At 44.6% G+C, this 23,260-nt stretch overlaps 1 protein-coding gene and 1 long non-coding RNA gene across 6 annotated transcripts in view; both read left to right on the top strand.

Annotated features, from left to right (window-relative positions):
• Positions 1 to 6,836, top strand: part of LOC119867668 — a 108,584-nt gene extending 101,748 nt beyond the window's left edge. Inside the window, exon 5 of one of the 4 annotated variants that reach the window (XM_038584259.1) lies at positions 6,285 to 6,836. In XM_038584259.1, the coding sequence (XP_038440187.1) occupies positions 6,285 to 6,381 (97 nt within the window). In that variant the 3' untranslated portion in view covers positions 6,382 to 6,836. The remainder of the gene's footprint in view (positions 1 to 6,284) is intronic. The other 3 variants (XM_038584257.1, XM_038584255.1, XM_038584260.1) reach the window with 3 other exon arrangements.
• Positions 6,837 to 7,823: 987 nt separating this feature from the next.
• On the top strand, positions 7,824 to 21,812 carry LOC111094064. Of its 2 annotated transcripts, XR_005384382.1 has the most exons (4): positions 7,824 to 8,376; positions 10,650 to 10,706; positions 11,392 to 11,532; positions 21,759 to 21,812. It is a non-coding gene; the product is annotated as an uncharacterized LOC111094064 (long non-coding RNA). The 2 variants fall into 2 exon arrangements; XR_005384381.1 differs by lacking the exon at positions 7,824 to 8,376 and having other exon boundaries at positions 8,426 to 10,706.
• Positions 21,813 to 23,260: the final 1,448 nt, after the last annotated feature.

The following is a 23,260-nucleotide window of genomic DNA, read 5'->3' as shown; positions in this document are numbered from 1 at the left end:
ATATACTGTAAAACCAATACGACAATATAAAATGCTACTTTTATTAAATGAATGAAAAGAATGGGATTTTATGTTCTTGAAATCAGTAACATTGACTCTTCCCAAGGCTCAGAATCTTCCAGCTAGACATATAACTGATTTAGACTTTTCCTGAAGCTCCTGACCTAAGTTGCAAATTTGCTCATGCTACCCTCCTCTGCCCACAGAAAACATGACCTCTTTACTATTCTTACCTATCACAAACCCTAGTCTACTAGGTAGTGTGGGAGGGCAGGGGACCCCACCTTGTAGTAAAGTTCCATTAAGCTTGCCTGATGAATAGGTTAAGCCTCTGCCTCTTTGGGTCTCTCAGATTTCCCATCTGTGGCTCTGCTTGTCCCCCAGATGGCATATGGCCTCCTGGAGGTGAGGTCTTCTGTATCTCTACTGTCTTCCAAGATGGAGTGATTGCCTTTCCTGTCTTATGGGTTTGGTGACCACTGAGGTGTAGCTGGGTACATCCAGCTCCCGGGGTGCTGGTGTACTAGTGTCTACAACTGGTTTGGGCCATTTGCCCCTTCTCTTAAAGCCCTCATCTGAGAGCCTTATTACTTCAACCCACCTCTGTTGGTCCCCCTCTGAATTTTTTTAAAATTTATTTATTCATGAGAGACAGAGGGGGAGAGAGAGAGAGAGAGAGAGAGAGAGAGAGAGAGAGAGAGAGAGAGAGAGGCTGAGACACAGGCAAAGGGAGAAGCCGGCTCCATGCAGGGAGCCTGACGTGGGACTTGATCCTGGGTCTCCAGGATCACACCCTGGGCTGAAGGCTGCACTAAACTGCTGAGCCACCAGGGCTGTCAGTCCCCTCTGAATACTTGCATGAAGCAAAAAGTTCCTCTTGAGTCCCCTTGCACATTAATAGGAAGGGGGAAGTCAGAGAACCCATCATACCATTTCCACTGATGGGATTATTCATTCTGCAGGGCCAAGGGGAAGACTTGTTGTCACTCCCTACTATACCCTGGGAATATGCCACTAGCCCAGAGTTTGCTGGATCTCCCGTACTTTTTCTGGCTATTTCACAAATTTTATGTCACCCCGAGGATAAGGAGTAGGCCATGAGAATCTTGATGTTGGTACTTGCTTTCTTGGCCTCTCTCGGCTCTTCTCATAATTCCCTCCTAGAAAAGGCAACTTCTAAATTTTTCTTAGATGCTCAGAATCTTCCATCTCTATGTCTTCCTCTATGACACATCCTCTTTCTTTGTGAGGGCAACACGTGTTAGCAGAAAGGGAATTTTCTCTGCATTATGGAAGGAAAAAAAATCTAAGATCTGAGCCCTTAGGCTTGGTTTCTGATATACTAAAGGAAATCAGAAAGTGTGCTTTCTTTCTCTCCCCTCACTACAAAATCTGTTTTTCAACCTATTGTGTTTCTCAGCTTTGAATGCCAAAAGCTAAATACAAACACTTTTATTTCTCTTAGAATTTCTGTTCGAATAATCCTAATGCTTTCTACCCTACCCTTTCCCTTCAATAAGTACTTCCAAATGAGAGAAGGTATGTGTACAGAAACGCAGAAGAGAAAAGCACATTAATATTTAGTGCCCCCTTCATACTAATCTCATTCATGCCTGTAAAAGAGACCATCCCCCTTCCCCCAAACTCTCTGCAGAGGAAATGCAGCTACTCCTTTCTGGTAGACCTGGTGGTGCAAATACCTCAGCTCATTTCTCAGGGGTGGATGACATTGAAGGGTAACCTGTGGCATATTGTGAGTCTGGGCTTGAGTTTATTGATTTTTAAAGTTGCTGCCTGCCTTATTCTAGGTCCCTTACAAATGGTGGCCTGTAAATCATTTCTATCCAGTGAATTATTAACCAGTTTACGTGCGCGTCTAAAGGGGACCCATTTCTATCCATGTGATCTACAACTTGCTGCTCAAAATTAGGAAATGTGTGGATGCTTGAAGGAACCAAACTTGGCTACTTAGATTCTCACCAGTTTGGGCTGGCATTTAGAAACTAATTTTTTGGGTCCTGCTGAGCCCAAGACAGTCTCCTAAAGAAAAACCTACTGCTCCTCTTTACCTCTAAGGAGATTCCAGCTGGTGGCAGTGGGACTACCAGCCGCCCATTGGAGCCTCACAACCTCCTCCTGGTACTTTGTGGGGGAGCCCAACTGGAGAGAGAACTTCACCACGAGAAATCCCCAAAGCCACTAAATGACAAAGAAATACCAGAAGTATTTCTTCATGTAAAATTTCTGTCAGACAAGTCCAGATTGTCTGTAGAATATGGAGCAATGACCACAAGATACACTGACTCAGGATCATGTCTGCACTTCCACCACCAGCCCAGCTTGTTGTTTGTTTGGACTGAGGTCCCAGTTTAGTTCATTATTGTTGGTTAGTAGGAGATTAAAAACTTGAATTTCAATGGCATGTGTGAGGCTCAGCCTTAGTCAATATTTACACATAATGATAGTTCTCATCAAGGCATAAGGACTTAGATAGCTATGAAATGATTATACATCACAACCCATCTATAAACAGGATTTTAATTATCAGCAGCAGCGACAACAAACATTTATTGAGGAGCTACCCTGTGCTGTAATTGAATTAATGAATTTGTTAATCGTTGCTTCCTGTTCCCGTAAACATTTGCTTAAGTTCAATCTCTGTCAAATCACATCAGCACCAGGCTGAGATACTTTGTCATTTAAGAAGATTAACTATTTTCTTATAGTATTAAGAGGTTTTTGTGTTTGAGAAGCATCGAGTGCAGTGTGTTTTCAACAATACCAGACTGACAGGGCAGCGTCAGAAGTCTCTGCATTGGCAAATGGCAGTCGATGTGGACTCTTCCAGAACCTTCTGTAAATGGGTCCCAGGATACGGAAGCCCCAGTTTCCTGATGGAGTCTCTGAGTGATGAGTGTGTCTGCCTCACCTGTCCTCTTGATCCATGCCTTGTGGTCTTCCTTTGCTGTTTGTCCTCCGTGTATCTGTTGCATGGTTCTGTGTAGCTCCAGGGAAACATGATTTTTTCTGGCTCCAGGCTAGCTCTGCGCAGTAACAGTATTCCGTGGCAAGGCTTCTCTCTTCCTTCTCAGAGCCCCCTGCTGGCAGACATCTATCTGGTCATCCCTTTGGCCCTTCCAAATATCCTGATGGATTTCAGGCTCCAAGCATCCCAGGATGGCTTGTGTTTGGAGATTCCTGCCATGCTCTTTGTATTACGACTCTTTTATTTCATCTTCCCTCTTCCATGCAATCCACTCCCACTCCAACCCATCTGAACCTCTCCCCAGAATCACTTGAGGGATGGGTGGGAAGGCGCACAGGGGCACTGCCCTGAAACACCCGTGATTGTTTCTCGGTTCTCACACAGCCAGCATCCCTGGAGCTGAGACATTTAACTGTGGCTCCTATCTCTCCGTTGGGAACATTTGGTCCTAGCCAGCTCCCAGGCCAAAAAGTCAAGGACAACACTTATCGCCTGCTTGCTTATGGGACCAGTGGCACAGGAGAATTTTCTAAGATTTTAGCTTTACTTCCTTTTATGGGGTCATTTCCACCCTTCCTAGAATTTTCTAACAGAAATTCAGGGTTTGCCCTCTCTTGCCTCAGAAGTGGAAGCTCTTCCTGATTTTTGTAAATGCCTACGCTCAGAGGAGATCAGATATCTCCAGAGAAGGAGGGGAGAGCCAGAGTGCTTTTGAGAGTATTGAGAGGGGAGGTGAGAGATCTTCCACCAAGGACTGGAAGCAGATTGGAGGCTGATGGGTTTCAATAGTGGCGGGGAGCAGGGGCAGTCGCCAAAAGGAGGGGTACCACTCAGAGAGATGTCTGCCTGGAACACTCATCAGGAAGCATGGGGCTTCCAGTACATCAAAGATTTTCTGAGTCCCATGAGTGGAGCAGAGCAAGTGAACTGCTGTATCCCAAAGGGCTAGAACCATGGAGACCCCACCATATCCTGTGTCCTTCAATGTCTCATGATCAGTGGGGCCTCAATAAGGTTCTGTCCTACTTAAGATCCAGTGACTTTTGTGTGGTCCAACTGAATTCATTCATAATGACTGAATTCCACTTTTCTACTCATCACGGGGCTAGAGCTTAGAATTTGACTTAGGCTGACTAAAAGAAAAATGAGGAAATGCAATTATTTCATGCGCTCTCTGTCCTGGGGGATTGGTTATGGGCTACACTCTGTTCAGTCGGTGCATCTCTCAGGGGTGGGTGGGGTGTTCAGAAATAAAACTACAGCCACTCCACCTCAACACGTTTGATTTTGCATTGTGAGCAATGCCCAGTGGATGACCTCGTGGGACCCTCGGAGCATCAGAATTAGCAAATATTAAGAACCTGCACTCTGGATTCCTACTGTAGAATTCCTGATTGTGATGCAAAGTCTAGGTTTGAGGAAAGAAACAGGTTGAATCTGTTGTGATCAGCTGGCTTAGTGGTTTAGCAGGTGGTGAACAGAGAAGTAGGGCGTAGAGATCGTAAGAAGCAGACCATGTGGGTGAACAATGGTTTGGGTTGTGAAATCAAGTTAGACTTGCCATTTGATGGTCTGGTTTGGGAGTGCACCTTTATTCATTATTCATTAGTACCTCCTGATTTTATGCTGCACTGCAGTGGCTGCCCACGTTGCCCTGAACCACACACAAATTGCTAGAATGAGAGTTAGGTTTTTGTCTTATCTTAAACTGCCCGTGTTGATCTGGGAGCTTAAACACAATGGCGGGAGCTCTCTATGTTCCTCCTGGAGATTCTCTGCACATCATAGACGATTGTCACTGAAAGTACAGGGTGTTTCGAGACCTTTCCTCTGGGAGTCTTTAATACTCTACGCATGAATGGAGAAATCCTAGTGGCCACAGTGAGAATTTATAAATTCTTATCCACTTGATTCTTTACTAAGAATTTTAGGTGCTAAGATACGATGGAGAATAGCACGTGTATTCTATGATACATGCATTTAGGCAATATGCCTTTCTCTGTATTATTTACCCTGTCTGGAGGGTACAGACTTTCACTAACCTCCCTTCACCCCAACTCAATTCCCAGTAATGCAATTATCAAACTTATATAACAATAAATAATAATTTAAACAATATATCAACATAATAATAAATAATTATCCTCCCTGGTGATCAACTAACCACATTTGCATGGTTGATCCTTCCCCCCCTTTTACTAATTAGTCTTTTCACAAATGAAAGACACAAATGTGCTTCTTCTACACTGTGCTTTGACCATGTGAATTAATGAGCCACAGTCTAGCAAATGAAACAAACAAACAACAAGACTGACAAAATGCTACTCCACATGCAGAGAAAACAAGTGGTTCCATTTGAGGGTAGGGGAAAGATTGTCATGAATTAAGTAGTCTGCATGTGTCAGGCATTTCATATATGCGATTTCATTTAATCTCAACAACTTCATGAGGCAGGCACTTGTGTAGCCATTCTACAGATTCCACAGATCAAGAAACAATCTTAGGGAGGCTGGAATGTTATTTAGGGACTCACACAGGCAGTTCTATGGAATTGGAATTTAAACATGGGTTTATTTTAACCTAACATGAACACTCATGTACTCTACGACAGTGTCTCCCAGCCTTAGAAGTTAAACAGAGAGCAGAGTTTGTGCAGAAAGAGAGGGGTTGAGAAATCTAGAACTACAGAGCTTAACCAAACTGGTAAAGAAATGGAACCTACCAAGTAAATGGCCAATTATCTGATCATGATATGAGACGGAGGTCTGACAGCTTATCCCAGAGCCTGATCTAAATGTTGGGTTTCAATTAAAGTGTTTGAGAAAGTCACAAGAGGGTTAAAGTATAATCATTTTCATTGCCTTATTTAAGTCATAAAAAAGATTAACATGTACTAAGCTGAACTGAAATTACAGGGGCGAAGCTAACAAGAAGTAATTTTGCTTTTGACAGATTCTCTTCCTTATTCCTCCACTTGCTCCAGATGGAGGATAATGTAAACTTTATATCATAGGAATAAATGCCTATTGATTGATTAAACATTGATGATGGCACTCTGTCTCCATCTGTATATGAAAGTGGCTGTTTTCAAAATTAACCCTTTTATGGGTCTGACACATGCTATCAATATGCATCCTGAATTTTGGAAGCCAGACTGTCCACAGCTGTGCAATTATGTAAACGAGGCTATTTTCCAGACATCATTTACATGCAATGGTAAAAAGCTACTTTTGTAGTTTAGTTTAGATACAACACACACTGGAACATTGCTATTGACTTCCTTTCTTTGGGTTTGCAGGATGCTTCCTAATGATCTGGGACTTTCCTTTTACTTCACAATAAACAGATTTTCCCTGACTACAAGTTCACCAGTAAGGAGTTCCCCATATAGTTGAAATAAATATCTTTCACTTAAGCTTTTTATTTCTTATGTTAGTCGTCTTTTTTGGCCTGATGAGTCAGCGCGGAAATGAAAGTGAGGGATGTGTATTCATTTGGTTGACTGTTGAAATCTCAACAGTAGTATCTCTGTAATGCAAAACCCTTCCTTGGGCTTGTGGTTCAAGAGCATGAGAATTGCTATTGGTTTTGACTTGCCATTCATCCTACCCAGTGCTCTGTCTTTGACAGGGATCCCAAGATTGAGGTGATCAGGAGGACTGGGTCTGTGTGCTATCAATTTCAAATGACTAGTGATGTGATCCAAAATAGTCATTCTATTGTTGCTGTCATTCAGGCACATCCTACTGAACGGCCATCATGAGAAAGGCATTGTTGTGTACTGTGAAGGACCCACAAGGATATGACACACAATCCCTGCCTTTAGGATTTAGTAGGGAAAATAAAATGTGCATAAATAGACTTACATATGAGGTAGTTGATAATAATTGCTGTGAGAGGGGCAAATTAAAGTTGGGGAGTGGTATTCAGACAACACAGATGTTTGATATGAAGCCGTATATTGTAAACGCATTGTACATTAATTTTGTTAAAGATTTATTTATTTATTTATGAGAGACACACAGAGAGAGGCAGAGACACAGGCAGAGGGAGAAGCAGGCTCCATGCAGGGAGCCCGATGTGGGACTCGATCCCAGGACCCCGGGATCATGCCCTGGACCAAAGGCAGGCGCCCAACCACTGAGCCACCCAGGTGCCTGCATTGTACATTAATTTATCTAAATCCTTACTGTCTTTATCCTAAACCAGGACTCCCTTTTATTGACATGTGGCACATTGGATGACATGTCTTAAATTACTTTGTCCTTAAAGAAAAAGTCTCAAATTCTATCCTCTGACTCTTGCGATGAAGCTGTTTAGCAGCATCTAACATATAGCTAGATACAGCGTGGTTGTAGGTTCCTAGTAGGCTTACACATTTAGTAGTCATGACTCGAAAGTACATTAGAGTGGGAAGAGGCACCTGTAGGTTAGCAAGAAGCATGATTTAATAGGGAGGATGACATATTGGGTACTATTTCCAATTCTGCCACTTGTTCACTGGGTAGTCACTTAACTGCTTCATATTTTAGTTTTCAGAGCAATAAAATGCAGATTATAAGATTTCAGCAGCTGTTACAGGAAATTAATGGTTGAACAGATCTTTGAAAACTAATATTTTTTAAAAAGCATCATTTGGTCAGTGTTCAGGTATAATTATACAGGGAGATAAAATATCCTTAAAGAAACATTATGAAAATTTTATAAATATATGAAGATATTTTAAACGTTTTGTCATTTCTGCACTATTCAATTTATGCCATTGTCTTTCTTTTCAAACAATTTCATTTTCTTTGTAAGAAAGTTAATATTGTTTTGAGATTTAAAAACAAATGCTCTCTGGACATCCCATCTTCTGTTGGTCCCTGTCTCTGCAGGCCATTGGTGTCGTCTGAACTCAGAGAAGACTCTCCTGCAGCCTTCAGGATGACCAGATCTCTGTTTCTCTCTTTCTCATTCTCTCTCTCTCTCTCTTTTAGAAGGCAGGGAAGGGCAAAGGGAGAGGGAGAGAGAAAATCTTAAGCAGTTCCATGCCCAGTGCAGAGCCCCACATGGGGCTCAATCTCACAACCCTGAGATCATGACCTGAGCTGAAATAGATGCTTAACTCAATGAGTCCCCGAGGCACCCCTCAGATCTCTTTCTGAAGGTGACCTGCTTTCAACACTGCCTGGGGACTCCTGAGCCAAAATCAGGTTTAATAGCCCTCTGGCTTTGAAGTGGAGTATGTGAGGCACCTTTTTTTTTTTTTTTTTCTTTCAGTTTACATGTTTGTCACAAAGCAAACCTTACATGCCCATTCAAGTTGGCAAGGAAGATAGAAAGGTCTTCCAAGCAAATGCCTACAAGTTGTAGTATCTCAAAGATTCCAATCAACATTTGCTTGCCTGGTATGTGGGTCTACTTCAAGTTAAACAAATTCTCATGGCAAACAGCTTGCATACCATTTCTCAAGAGTTAAGAGAACCAAATCTGCAAGGTGGTGTTGATACCTCTGGAAGGATTCCCACCCAACTTTGGTCCCACCAGAGTCTTAGCTTTTTTGTTTCATCAAGAAAATGAGGCTCTCAGTCTGTACCACCCCTGAGCCCAGGCAAGAGGGGCCCCTGGCCTGTGTCCTGTGCTTTAGAGAGCATCATTCTGGCCTCTGTCACCTGGGCTCTTCCCTATAGAGCAAGGAGTGTGTAGAGCTAAGGGGACATGCTCACCCAGGGCCACCCCTCACTTCCCGGTGCATTCTTCCCACATGGGATAAGTTCACAGGACCCAGAGTGATTTGCACAGGTTGCCATGAGCCTGCTTCCATGGCCTGTGCGGGCTTCTTCCCCAAATCCTTTCTCCTCAAGATAGATGAACACACTGTGGATGAAGCTCTAGGCCCAAGCAGTGGCCAAGGAATGGACAGATCCAAGTATGTGGACAGACCCTGGGCACATAGCCTTGGGTGTCCTCACATGTACTTGTCAGCTCCCTTGCCCTGTACAGTGGGGCCTATGGTGGGAACAGAGAAGTGGCCCCTTGGGCTGGACAGTGGTGGGAACAGAGACATGGCTCCATAGGCTGGTGGTGGCTCCCATCTGCCTTCACATTTCAGTTTGGAGTTGAGAGGAGTACAAGATCCTAAATTAGAACTTGAATTCCTAAGTGTTAAAGAAGGCATTTCTATCAAGATAGGAGTGTTCTATTGAGCATATGCATCTTATCTATCAAACAAGTTTCATTTAAGTTTGGGGCTTGATTTCTAATTTTTAGATATCTGGACATAGATATGTGAGCATCTCTTTGTACTCTTGCCCTGGGCTCAGAAAATGCGAGGGGTGGGATGCCACCAGGTAGGAGCTTCCTCTGCTTCATGGCTGAAGTAGATCTGAACCCATTATTCTCCTGCCTCAGAGGACAGGGTGCTCTTCAGAAGGCTCTTTAAGCCTACCCTCTGCTTCCAACTTTTCATATCATTTCTGGATCTTGCATCATAAAATGTCTCCCATTTCTGTGGCTAATTTCCCTCATCTCATTAATGAGGAAGTCTCTCCTAGCCTTAAGAAACAAACAAAAAACAAGCAAAAAATTCAATTGACTACCCCACTCCCATTTCACTAGTATTCTCTTCCCCTTCACAGCCCAATTTCTTTCAAGTCTATCCTATGCTGTTTCATCTTAACATCTTCATCTCATGCTTATTATTCAACCTTTAAAATCTGTTTTCTAATTCCATCAGGCCATATATCCAGTGGTCACTTTTACATCGACTGTTTGCTTCACTAGACTTTTCTGGTATATTCTGTTCTGTTGATCACCCCAATTACCTTTTTGAATCTTGAATTCCTTGGGTTTAATTATGCTGGATTGTGAGGATTCTTCTGCTGCTTCTATGACCTTTTCTCCTCTTGGCCACTCCCTTAAAATTTGATGAGCTCCAGGATTCCATTCTATGGTCACTAGTCTTCTGGGTCTAGAGAGTCTCAACCATCCTATATGATGAGAGCACGCATCCCTACTTTTCTAGTTTCAACATCTACTTTCAACCTTGAACTCATCACCCAAATGAATGTTGGCCATCTCCAATTTGAAATACCATCAGATGCCTCAGATTCAATGTGTTAGTCTAGACACAACTCCTTCCCTGTGCATTCTTCTCATTTTTTTTTTTTTTTTAATTTTCTCAAGTCCAGGAGTCTCCGGAGTTTCTCCGTCTCCCCTTGTATCAAATCTATTGCTAAATTCTGATCATTCAACCTCATAAATGTTTCTCAGATCTATATCATATTTTCCATTCCCCCCATCGCCATAGATCCTTCTCTTTTGAATTCAGTTAGTACTTCCTATTGGTTCCCCCCCCTCCTTCACTTTTGCCTCAATATTGTCTTTCCTCCTTTTTCTGCCAGAATAATTTATCTAAAACAAAAATCAGATCTAAGAAATCACTGATCTTTACAGAATAAATGCTAAGTTCATTAACATGGCATGCACTACCCTCTGTGATCAGCCTTCTCCATTCCCCTGCCATGATCTGCATTAAAGTTTTTTAGTTTTGTTGCTTTGCCATGCATCCCTTTCCTCTAAACACACATATGCCTGATGTCTCACACTAGTGAGCCACTTTCTCAGTTTTATTTCTGCCTCAACAATTTTTCCTAACCACTATTCCTCCTTTTAAATTCAGGCCCAAATCACCTTCTCCAGAAAGTGTCTCCAGCCTCATTACTCCCAAAAAGTTAAGGTAGGTCTCCCACTTCTCTGCTCTCATTGTATCCTTTGAAAGCCTCTGCTGCTACATTTGCTACACTATATTGAAAAATTCTATTTATGGGTAGTTGCTTTCACTGTACTTAGCAGCTCAAGAACTTGGGTGGTATCTAATTTATCTCTGTATAACTTATCTCAGTGCAAAAGATATTTAATACTGGGTGAGTAGCATCATTCTGGTCTCCATAGTATCCTAACATCTATACCCCCTGGTATTCAGAAAAGTTCAGGTCCCAATCAACAAAGAAAAACAACTCCTCGGCAGCCCAGGTGGCTCAGTGGTTTAGCATGGCCTTTAGCCTAGGGCATGATCCTGGAAACCCAGGATCAAGTCCCACGTTGGACTGCCTGCATGGAGCCTGCTTCTCCCTCTGCATGTCTCTGCCTCTCTCTCTCTCTCTCTCTCATGAATAAATAAAATCTTAAAAAAAAACAACAACAATTCCTCTTTCTCTCTCATCTAATGACTCTAACTGGAACAAATGGACCTACTTCTCAAACCCTGAAGATACTGAGACATTGAGGGGTCATGTTGGATCTGAGGGTTAAATTGCATGGGCACAGCCAAGCTTCCTGACCTCAAAGGGATGCTTGTATACAGATGGCTGACAAAACTGGAGGCACTGAATTTGGTTTTCAGGAGTATAACATATTTAAAGGTGGTGTGTGGACAAGGAAATGTGCAGCAGTCATTTCTCCACGAGAAGGTGGTGTGACCTACTATGGTATCTGGTGAGGCATACTGACATTGTTTCTGCATCCTGGAAACCTGATGTGTCATCTGGGTCACTCAGCAACAGGTAAAATTTGAGGGGAGCTAGTATGTGAGGATGACAGTGTACCAATGCCTGATATTCATTAATGCCTGAACTAAATGCATCTTATGTGCATACAGATTTGCTCTATGGCCTTAAATTGAAATCCCTTGAGTACTTACTTTGTTAGTCTTCTACTAAAGTTGAGATAATAGCAAGGGCCTAGAAGGAAGCAAGGTTTCTTACTAAACTTACAGTGAGATCAAGACTCCTTCACATGGCCAATAAAGCCTTGCAAAATCTCTCCCTCATTGTCATGTTCCAGGACCCACCCCTTCCCTGCTCCTCCACCCCTAGTCAACTATGCTCCCCTTCACTGTGTCATTCCTCCCACTGAATCGGGGCTGGGCTTGTGACTGAGGTGACCAGTAGAACATGGTAGAAATAACACTTTACCAGTTGCAAGCCCTGCCTTTGAAAGAAGTGGCAGCTTCTATCTTTTCCCTCTGGGAATTCAGCTGCCATGCAGAAGGAGGCTCAAGCAGCCATGTGAAGAGGCCGGGTGAAGGAGAAGCAAGGCCCCCAGCACCAACTTTCTTGCCACAAGAGTAAGCAACATTAGAAGTGGATGCTCCACTACTAGTTATTTGAGGGATACAGAAATAGTGATTTGAAGGGACACATGCACCCTAATGTTTATAGCAGCCATGTCTACAATAGCCCAAATATGGAAAGAGCCCAGATGTCCACCCACAAATGATTGGATAAAGAAGATGTGGTAGAGATATACAATGGAAACTTATGCAGACATTAAAAAGAATGAAATCTTGCCATTTGCAATGACATGGTTGGAACTGGAGGGCACTATGCTAAGCAAAATAAGCCAGTCAGGGAAAGACAAATACCATATGATTTCACTCATATGTGGAATTTAAGAAACAAAACAGATGAACACAGGGGAAGGGAAGGAAAAATAAGATAAAAACAGGGGCACTTGGGTGGCTCAGTGGTTGAGCATCTGCTTTCAGCTCAGGTTGTGATCCCAGGGTCCTGGGATTGAGTCCCGCATGGAGCTCCCCATGGGGAGACTTCTTCTCCCTCTGCCTGTGTCTCTGCCTCTGTCTCAAATAAATAAATAAATAAATAATCTTAAAAAAAAAAGAAACAAAAGAGAGAGGGAAACCATAAGAGACTCTTAACTCTGGGGAACAATCTGAGGGTTGCTAGAGGGGAATAGGGGGGATGGGGTAATTGGGTGATGGGCCTTAAGCAGTGCAAGTGAGTGATGAGCACTGGGTGTAGTATGCAAACTGATGAATCATTAAATTCTACCTTTGAAACTAATAATGCACTATATGTTAGCTAAATTGAATTTAATTAAAAAATAATTTAAAACAAGTGGATGCTGCAGCTCCAGTTGTGTTGTCATGACTGACAGTACATGGCACAGTAATAAGTTGTCCCTATGAGCCCTGCCCAAACTGAAAAACTCGGAGCAAGTGCACGAGTGCTGTTGTCTTAAGCCCCAGTTTTAGAGTGGGTTGATATTCAGTGATAGCCGCCTGAATGGTCCTCATACCTTCCAAACTCCTTTCTACTCCTGGGCCTTTGCATAGGTCCTCTATCTGCATAGAATGATTCTTCCCTTCCTGTCTGCTCTGACATAGCTGCTGCTTTAAGTCTTTGTCACCTCCTCACAGAGGCTGACCCTAAAAACAGCCTATCAGAGCTGATTTAATCTCTGACTTGTCACTTACTGTTTGGCCTTAGGCAAGTTACTCGACCTCTCTGAGCCTCATATAGCCTTTTCTATAAAATGGGGATATTGGTAACACCTGCCTCTTAGGCCTGTGCTTTGGAATTAGTGAAATAATGTATTTAAAGTACTTAAGGTGTTGCCTAGCACCTGGGTCAGTCTCAGCCGAAGAGAGAATCATCTGTGGAATCATCTTCAGCTCCTAGGCCGAAAGGAAATACTTCCGTACTCATGCATATTGGAAGCAAAGAGATGTGGGTGGTTCTTAAAACATTAATTACCCTAGGATGAGGACAAGCTAAGCAGCATTTATACTGATGGTCTTTGGGGCCTCATGTGGCTTTGGGATTGGAGATGAAAATGGCTTTTCTTATTAAGAGACCCAGGTCTGGTGTGGGGTTATCATTCTACCACGATAGCCCTGGTCATTTCCTTCTATTTGCTCTGTTCTTGTCCTACACTGCACAGGAGAGCTCAGGGATGATAATGATCCTCATTTGTATCAGTTAGGGTCCCAACCTGCTCTGAAATGGTCGTCATTAGGCTTGTAAGCTGTATTTATTTTCATTACTCTTGTACATGCAGAACTGTTTGCCGCTGCCTTTTTCTGGACCATTCTCCCTGCAGCGCTCTTGTACTGTGTCAGAAATGCAACTTTTTATTTCTTCCTGTGCCATTCATTCTATTTTTATAAATCGTACGGGTCTCCTCATCACTTACACACTCATCACTCCCCTGGAACCACCCCCAGCCTTGGGAGGTGGGGCCAGAACACCTCTAAGACCCCCTGTACCTTTGAGATTCCCTCTGCCCAGCATGTTCCCACCTGTTGGAGGGCATTGACCTGGCAGTCATCATCTACGCACTGATTGTTGAGGGCTTCGATCTTTAAATGGCTCTGGGCTACACAGATGAGCACCCAGCCCACCACGGTTAACATCTGAACAGCAGAGGCTAGTTTTCTTCTTCTTAGAGCACTCAGACAACTAATAAACAAAAAGGAGTGTCTCCCAGTTTCTAGGTTTGTGTGTAATCTCTGAGGAGAGAGACATCAACTGGATATGCATGAAAGCCAAGGGCACAGCTGCTGAGAAGCTGTGACTTCACTTGCAGAAGGCAAGAAGCTGGAGATGCAGACAGGGCCTTGCCCGGGCCAGGAAAGCAGACCCAGTCCTCCCAGGACCCAGCTGGGAGCAGTGGCATTAGCATTTCCCACCTCCCCGGAAGGCCCCTGCGTTCCTGATAATCACCTGAGAGCCCCAGCAGCAGCACAGAAAACTGCTCAGGAGAAACAAAAGTCTCTTTCAAGGTGCCTCAGTGAAAGTACAAACAGATTTGGTGTTTACTACAGCCCTAGCTCCCACGTGGCCTCCCCGCAGTAACAAATGTAATTCTGCTAGTAACTGTTTTGGTAAATGAGTCATATTGTAGCAATCTTCATGAATCAAAGATAATTATATTTTTACTCAGCTAGCACTGGTTAAGAAAACTCTCTCATTCTTCAATTAGCTGTCTTTTCACTCTGGTATTTATCTAGAGGGTCTTCTGCATAATATTAACCTAGTTCCTGTTCCTTTTTCCTATCACTTAAGGCCTTTTTGATTTTCATGCCTCCCTATGTTTTCTTGTAATATTCCTTGTCATTGTTCTTCTTTTTACATTTGTAGCAAGCCAGCGTGGTGGATTAAGGGAGGCTTGCCCTGAGGAGACAAATAGTCCTCCACGGCCACCAGAGTTATTTATAAACGGCGACATTAGTGTTTATACTCTGCGAACGGGTTATTGTTCACATCTTGTCTGTTTTCTGCTCAAAATCTTCCCCAGAAAGACCATGGGGTTGAAATTGAATCACTCATTGAATCACCAATGAGAAAACTACTGTTTTTCAGCATCCGTACCAGAAACTCTGTCAAGAGCTTTATTACGCATTTAGCTCTCCTGACAGGTTGCCAGGACTCCACGAGTTCTCTCCATTTTACAGATAAGCAAACTGAGGCTTACAGGGTAAATAATTTGCCCAGTGTCCTACAGCTGCTGCAGAAACTAGTAGAACCTGGTTTTGATTCTAGCAGCTGCTTCATGACCTTTACCTGGTATATGCTGGGACTTCCGAGCTATTTCTCTGTTCTTACCCTGGTTCGAAATGAACATCGAGTCATCAGATATTAGTTCTAGCTCTCTGAACCCCGTTCTTTTGGGGTTTTATGGTGGCTTCACTACTTGGTCATGGTTGATCCATTTATCAAGCCCCTCTAGCCTCCCCTGAGAGTTCCAGCCCTCTACTTATGCACCTGGGGCCCCTGGCAACGAGCTCCCATCCTTAGATGCGATATTGAAGTTGCCTCACTAACATAACAAAAGACAACTTTATCACTCTGATCGCCTAGGAAATTCCAAAGATTTTAGGGGCTCTCTGCCAGAACTGGGGAGGGAGACCAAAGACATTTCTTATTATAAATCACAATTTCACACCTGGGCATCTTGTAGTTTAAGTATGAGGTCCATGTAGCGCTTCTCAAAATTTAGCACACCTGGGGATCACCCAGATTCTGATTCAGTTGGACTGGGTGGGGCCTGAGAGTCTGTCTTTCTCACAGGTTCACCAGCCATGAGGCCTGACAAATTGAGATGAATTTTATCTGGGTGGAGCCCGGGCATCAGCTTTCAAAAAAACCCACTCAGATGATTGCAGTGAGCAGCCCAAGCCAGGAGTCTTTCCTGTGGGATTGCCTGCTCTCTCTCCACATCGTCATCTGTTCTCAGATAGGTTATGTTTCTGGGTCAAAACCTGGAGCCTCTTGAGTCAGGAGGATTTTTCTGGCTGTCCTGTCTTCTTTAGACAACCCTCTCACCCCCCGTGATGCTGTTCTCTATCTCTGACTTGCCTTTGTGGCAGACCTTGACCACTGCGTGGACCCCAAAGGCTCAGCCACTTACCTGCTAGATGTCCTTGGGCAAATCTCTCTACCACTCTGGACCTCAGTCTCTTCATCATTAATAAGAGAGAACTGAACCAAATGCTCGTGAAGAGGTACGATTGCCCAAGGCATGCTAAGTTGGACCAGAGCAGAGGCATCATCCTTCTTGGAGGAGTTTTGTGATCACTGGGGCCTTGGGAAGAGTGTATGGGGAGCTGTTTGGGCTTGTTGAACGGGTGGGAGGGCAGGGTGGAGGAGGAAGTGGCGGCTGCTAGCTGGCCCTCCTTCCTGATGAGGATCCTTCACCCCATCACACAGCCAGCTTGGAGGTGGGCCATGTAGGACCTCGGTCTCAAACCACTCCCAGGCCAATCATTTGGCCTCAAGAAGTATCTGCTGTGGAGTATTACCACCAAAAAACACCTACCATCCTCTCAGCCATCTTCCAAGGTGGTTTCAACATGGGGCATCTGCAAAGAAGCTTCGGTCCTCGTTTCTCCATCTGGGAGCAGCCCTGGCTACATCAGTGCCTCCTATTAAAACCAGTGAGCCTGCGGATGGAGGCGACTGCACAGCTTTCCAGGGAATTCGTTCAGTATCTTTCATGTCAGTGATATCTGAGAAACAGGAAACTGTTTTCCCATCTCATTCACATAATAGATAAGATGAGAAATTAGCTGCTGGATGAGCAACCTGGGGGCTGTTCATTTTGTCACAATAAATAAGGCTTCTGCTGCTGTGAGTGTGCATCTGGGTGCGCGTGCACACGCCACACTTTCTCATTTGAGAGCTCCCCAGCTTCACCCCTACAGATGTTGCCTGTTGTGTTTTTTCCCTCTGACCCTGCTGAAGATTTTTGCAGCCTAAAGACCTCTGAATTGGCTGAGTTGTGCAGCCCCATTCAGCTTTGCTTCTGGGCAACCACAGGGTCCCGCTCTCCCAAGCCTCCTTACTGACACCTCCGCTCTGCAATGATCTAAGGTGCTCCTCGGGTGTGGCCCAGACACCAGCCGCTTCTGCCTCCCCTGGGTGCTAGTGAGGACTGTAGCCTCTGCAGCTCCACCCCAGACTGAGTCAGTGGGCCTGTTACCAAGATTCCAGGTGATTCATTCCTACGCACACTCAAATTTGGAGAGCGCTGGTCTATAAGCGCTCACGAGGATCTCGCAAATTCAGGAGATGGGGAGTCAGAGATTCAGCATTTTGCCTCAAATGTATTGTCCCGCAGTTCAGGAGGCTGGAGTCCAAGATCAAGGCTTTGGCAGAGTTGGTTCCTCCTGGAGATTCCGAGGGAGAACCTGTCCCGTGCCTCTCTCCCAGCTTCTGGTGGTTTCTTGGCAATCTGGCCCTTCTGTCTTGGGGTGTGCCCGGATGTCCCCACGACCCCTCTCTTCCCTGCCCCGTGCACACGTGTCTGGGACACCAGTCCTAGTAGACCAGAACCCACCTCGTTTTAACTTGATACCTACCCCTGCAAAGATCCTATTTCCAAATAAGGTCATATTCCAAGGGACTGGGGGTAAGGATTCCAAAATTGTGGGGGAAAGGGCACCATTCAGTCCATAACACACCTGGATTCCGGGATTGGATAGAAACGGCACTGAAGGTCGAAGGTGGCCACGAGAGGGGGGACCTCTCCTTGCTCACTCCTACCCGCCTTCTAGAAGCTCAAGGCTGATGGAGAAGGTGGGCTGGGTCGAGAGGGCAGCGGGGGCAGTGCCGCCGGGGAGAAGCGAGAGTCGCCGGAGCAGGGCTTTTCTGTGGTGGTTGTTGTTGTTTAATGTTTAGAAAACTAAAGAAAGGGAAATCAATTATGGGGCCTACCTGAATTTTATTTCCTCACCAAAAACCAAATTACTCAGCAAACTTATCGCTTGCTATTGCAGGCTTTGGTATTAAAGAAAACAATCAGGCGGGCAGGATTAATCTCTGACAGCTGCCTTATCTTTACCTTGCACCTTTGTTATTTTCTGATGAGCTTCTCCTTTTTTGCTGCCACGTTGTACCATACCTCACTGGTTCCTTTCATTTTATCATCAGGCAAGAGCGGAGGACCTTTCAGTTTATTAAAAAACCTTTATTTGTGAAGAACAAAGAGGGGGGAAAAGGCAAACAATGAGGTCAGACAATCTCCTTCCTGCCAGGAGTCACTCACCTGTTATTTAGAGTGTTATCAGTTCGGGGAGACTTGCATCGTGGAAAATGAGGCTCTGACAAGCTATTCGGTCACACACACACACACATGCACACACACACACCCCAAATCTGACCGACGCCTATCAACCTCCACAAAAGGTCCTTGACTAGCAAAGCTGCAATATTTTCTTTTGTTTCTAAGCTTCTAGAAAGAAAAAAAAAAAAGCCTCACAAGCCTGCCCCTCCCTGCACCTCCCAGCCCTCCCCACTTTGTCCTTCGATGCAGCTGAGCCTTCCTGCAAAGGATAAAGCCCTGGCCATTTTGGTGGCCCTGTAACTCTGTCCCACGTGAGCTGGAAACAACCCGGTTGGCTGTCGAGGAGCCGGTGTATCTCTTCTGCATCTTACTTGCTGCTTATTTATTTGGGGATCAACGGTGAGGCACACACTGATCTCTGTTTGGAAGGGCAGTTGCGTGCATGGGGTGGTTATGCAGCCGCACCTGGTGCTTTGACCTGGGTTTGTTACCTGGAGGGGACGCTGCAGATCCCCTCATCGCCTATGCCTCAGTTTCTTCCTGCCTGAAACAGAGGAGCTTCAAGAGGATGATATTTAGGACTCCTGCAGTTTCTAAGTCTCTACATCCTTGACCCATTTTGCCGCAGAACTCCTTCCAAATATGGGCATGTTTAAGTTTGACCACTGTGTTTGCCACTCATTAGCAGCGTGGCCTTGAGCGCGCCACTTAAACCTCTCCGAGGGGTGGATGAGATGCTCTCTAAGGTCTCACGTGGATCTACGGATCTATGAAGTGGGGATTGATCTATTGTTCTACATCACAAAGAGCAAATCAAAGAAGCTCAAGATTCAGGTTTACCTGCTGCTTGTGTCTTTCATCCCAGTTGGCAAGGTGCATTCGTTTTCTGGGGGCTTTTTTTTTTTCCTTTTCTGCATAACAGATTACCACAAACTTAGTTTCCATGGGTCAGAAGCCTACCTTTAGGTAGCTGGATCTTCCACCCAGGGTCTCTGAAGCTGAAGTCAAAGTATCAGCAGGAGCTGGGCCCTCATCTGGGGCTCAGGTCCTTCTCCAAGCTCATAGGTCTTTAACAGAATACACCACCCTGTGGTTTAAGCCCGAGGTGTTGGTTTTCTTGCTGGCTTTTGGCAGAGGAAGGCCGCCAGGTTCCAGGGGATGACCACCGTTCCTTGTCATGTGGCCTCTATCCGCAGTTCACAACGTGGTTAGCAGAATGCTCTCTAATACTGCTGCTTTTAAGTGCTCCTCTGATTAGGTCAGGCCCACCCAGGATTGTCCCCCTTTTGTGTGAGGATGAGATCCCTTCATATTCCCAGACCCCGCCCATCCTCAAGGAGAAGGGATTATACAGGGTGCGCACATTAGGAGGTGGGCATCTCACGTACCATGCCATGTCTCCAAATTCCCTACTAACTTCTCTCTAGGGTCCATTGCCTCCTATAAGCAGTCTAAAATTTTTTCTCCTTTTAGTTTGGCAGTGGGGGCAGACTCATTTTGGACAGAGGTAGAACCCTTGGTTGATCTGTTTGCTCACTCCACTGAAAAAATGGGAAATAAATGTTACGGTTTGCCTAAGAGCAATTCAGAAAGACTTCGAGGGTATTATTATCCTCCAGGGCAAGAGTAGGAATGGCTGTCAGCTGGAGAGAAGGCACGCCACCAGGCCTAGCCAGAGGTGTTGGGGATTCCATCAACATGTCCTGATCTGCTTCTCTCTACATCACAGGTCTTAGTGAACTTGAACCATCCTGCCTCAATTTTTCTTTCATTTCCTGTGTCACTGATCTCAATTTAGAAACACAAACTGGGTTTTTTAGCTTTTTGACCTTGTTTCCTGTTACTTTGCCCCTTCTTCCCTCTAGATCCTAATCTCTGAGATTCTGACCTCCAGAGTAACTTTATCCAGATTTTGAATTTTTCCCTGTTAGTATTTGATTCTGTCTCTGAGTCCAAGCTGGACCCTGGCTGTTGTATGATTAGCTTTGGCAACTGAGAAGCCCAGTCCCTTCCCCTAATGAAGATACTCATGGGCCTGCATGACCCTCTGCGTGGCCATGTTGGGTTCTGACATGCTTCCTAATCCTCTGTCTCCTCTTCCCTTCTCCTTCTCACCCCAAGGTTCTGAACAATCTTCAGGAAGTGAGTTTTGAAAAGGCATGGAAAGATGCCAGCTTCTCAGCCTAACATGCTTCTGGAAGCTCTGTGGACTTGCTCACGGCCCCTGGGTCAAGATCAAAAGCTATGTCCTTTCTCTGGGGACTGTTGTCCTGGCCTTACTGAGAGGATGGGGCTCCAGATCTAATAACAGAGGTCTTTTCCAGCCTCAAGAGAGTCAGCTGCTCTCTTCCTATCTCTATCTTTAGCTATCTCTATCTTTGTATGCACATACGACACACACACACACACACACACACACACACAGAAACACTCAGGCAATCAAAACTAATGAGATACTACTTCATACCCACTAGGATGGTAATTATTAAAAAAAAAAAAAAAGGAAGATGACCAATGTTGATGAGGATGTGGATAAAGTGGACCCCTTATGCCTTGGTGGGGGAATGTAAAATGGTGCAGCTGCTGTGCAAAGTAACATGGAGGTTCCTCAAAAAGTTAAACATAGAATTCCCATATGATCCAGCAATTCCACTTCTGGGTATATACCCAAAGGAACTGAAAGCAGGGACTCAAATAGACGCCTGTACACCAATGTTTATAGCAACTTTATTCTCAATAGCCAAAAGACGGAAACAAATTAACTATTAACAGATAAAAGGATAAACAAAATGTGATGTATATGTATAAATAAGGGGATATTATTCAGCCTTCAAAAGGAAGGAAATGCTGACACCTGCTACAACATAGATGAAGCTTGGGGACATTGTGCTAAGTGAAATAAGCCAGGTACGGAAGGATGAATATTGTATGATTTTACCTATCTGAGGTCCCAGGAATGGTCAAACTCCTCAAGAAACAGAAGGTGGAATGGTGGGTTACCTGGAGGCTATGGGAGGTGGGGGAGTTACTGCTTAATGGGTTCAGAGTTTCTACTTGAGAAGATGAAAAAGTTCTGGAGATGGACAGTGGTGATGATTGCACAATTTTGTCAATGCATTTAATGCCGCTGAACTGTGCACTTACAAATGGCTAAAATGGTAAGTTTTATGTCAAGTATATTTTACCACAATAAAAATAAACAACACACAGGTATGTTAGTAGGTGTGCTTTGAAAGCTCATGATATGCAGATTAAGTAGTATATTACAGTGATGTAGGCCCCTTCTGGAAAAACACCCTGTCAAAAGGATAGAAGTTGGTATGGGGGTGGGGGGACATTAAAGTGTGTAAGTTCTTTTTTTATTTATTTATTTATTTATTTATTTATTTATTTATTTATTTATTTATTTATTTATTTATGATAGACATAGAGAGAGAGAGGCAGAGACACAGGAGGAAGGAGAAGTAGGCTCCATGCCGGGAGCCCGATGTGGGACTCGATCCCCAGACTCCAGGATCGCACCCTGAGCTAAACCGCTGAGCCACCCAGGGATCCCCAAAGTGTGTAAGTTCTTTCTAGCAAAGTGGCACCACGTCCAGTTGAATTTATTTTATATTTAATACTCACATACCAAAGCCACGTGCTAAATGACAGCATGATACCCTGTGTTTTTATAATCAACTTTTTGAACATGGGAAAAGTTTATTTTTAGTGCCAAGGATGATCCAAACTGTTCTTCTATTGCAGAAGATGTTTAAAGGGATATGAAGATGACATTGAGATGAAAAATAAATTGGCCTCAGCTCAGAGAAGAAGGCGCTGAGGTCAGCTGTGCTGTGCAGATGACAGAGCCCTGACTGGGAGGTAGATTTGGGCTTTGGTCATATATTAATCAGTTTTATGACTTTTTAACAAGTAATTTAACTCTGGGGACCTCAGGACTCTTTTAATGCATAAAATAAAAGGGTTTGTACTAGAGTTACTCATTCATTTCCATGCATTAACTGAGCACCTACTTGGAGGGAAGCAATGGGAAGCCCTGGTCTTCGCCATGCTGGAACTCACAATCTGCTCTTCTTCTTTTCGTCCCTGCTACCCCTTTCCAACCCCTGTTTTCTCATGTTTGCAGGTCTAGCTTACTTCCCTTCTTATGCTGCTTGCCATCTTTTCCTTGCAACCAGCTCCTTAAGGCTGGTTTAATCCACCCCTATTAGACTGTGAAGCCCAGAATGGCAAGGGTCATATCTTGTACCCTCCTTGCACCCTTTCTAGTGCCTAGCAATAGACATCATACAAAATATATGCTCAATAAATGCTTTCATAGATTATTTTTCTAATTTTGAAAGTAATTCAAAGATTAGTTGAGAAACTGGGGAACAGGAGAAGTGAGTCCTGTAAAGAGGCTATTGCCAGAGTTTAGGAGAAATGATGGAGCCTCCATGAAAGCAGGGACAGTGGGGCAAGAGGAAGCTAGGTGAAGTGGGTGACATTTAGCAGATGGTACTGGTCAACTTGGAGTTTTGAGTCCTTTGGGTTGCTGGGTCAGGACTCAGCAGGCCAAACTGCGGGCCCCACCTGCCAGTGCCAGGCTGTGGGGAGCACGCAGGACGATGGGTGGGGCCCCTGGGGTGGAGATACGAAGCAGGTGGCATGTGGAAGCACGGGCAGGTGGTGGGCGTGGGGAAGAGGCAGGGCTGAGGTGGGTGGGGTAGAGCACAGGAAGGGGGGGGGGGTGAGTGGGATTAGCTCCCTGGGGAACTGGCAGCAGATGGGAGGGCCTCCTGGGCGGGGCCTGGCAGGAGTGAGACGAGGACCAGTTTGGGAGAATAGAAGAGGGGGCAGGATTTTTAGGGCAGAGACCCAGACATGGCAGTGTCAGATAAGAAGCTGGGTACAGGGTGGGGACTTGATCACAGATAAAAAACA

The sequence above is a fragment of the Canis lupus genome, chromosome 35, assembly GCF_011100685.1.
Source record: "Canis lupus familiaris isolate Mischka breed German Shepherd chromosome 35, alternate assembly UU_Cfam_GSD_1.0, whole genome shotgun sequence".
In the NCBI taxonomy this organism is placed as follows: Eukaryota; Metazoa; Chordata; class Mammalia; order Carnivora; family Canidae; genus Canis; species Canis lupus.
Note: the sequence above shows the minus strand (reverse complement) of the source record. Positions and strands in the feature narration are given on the sequence as shown.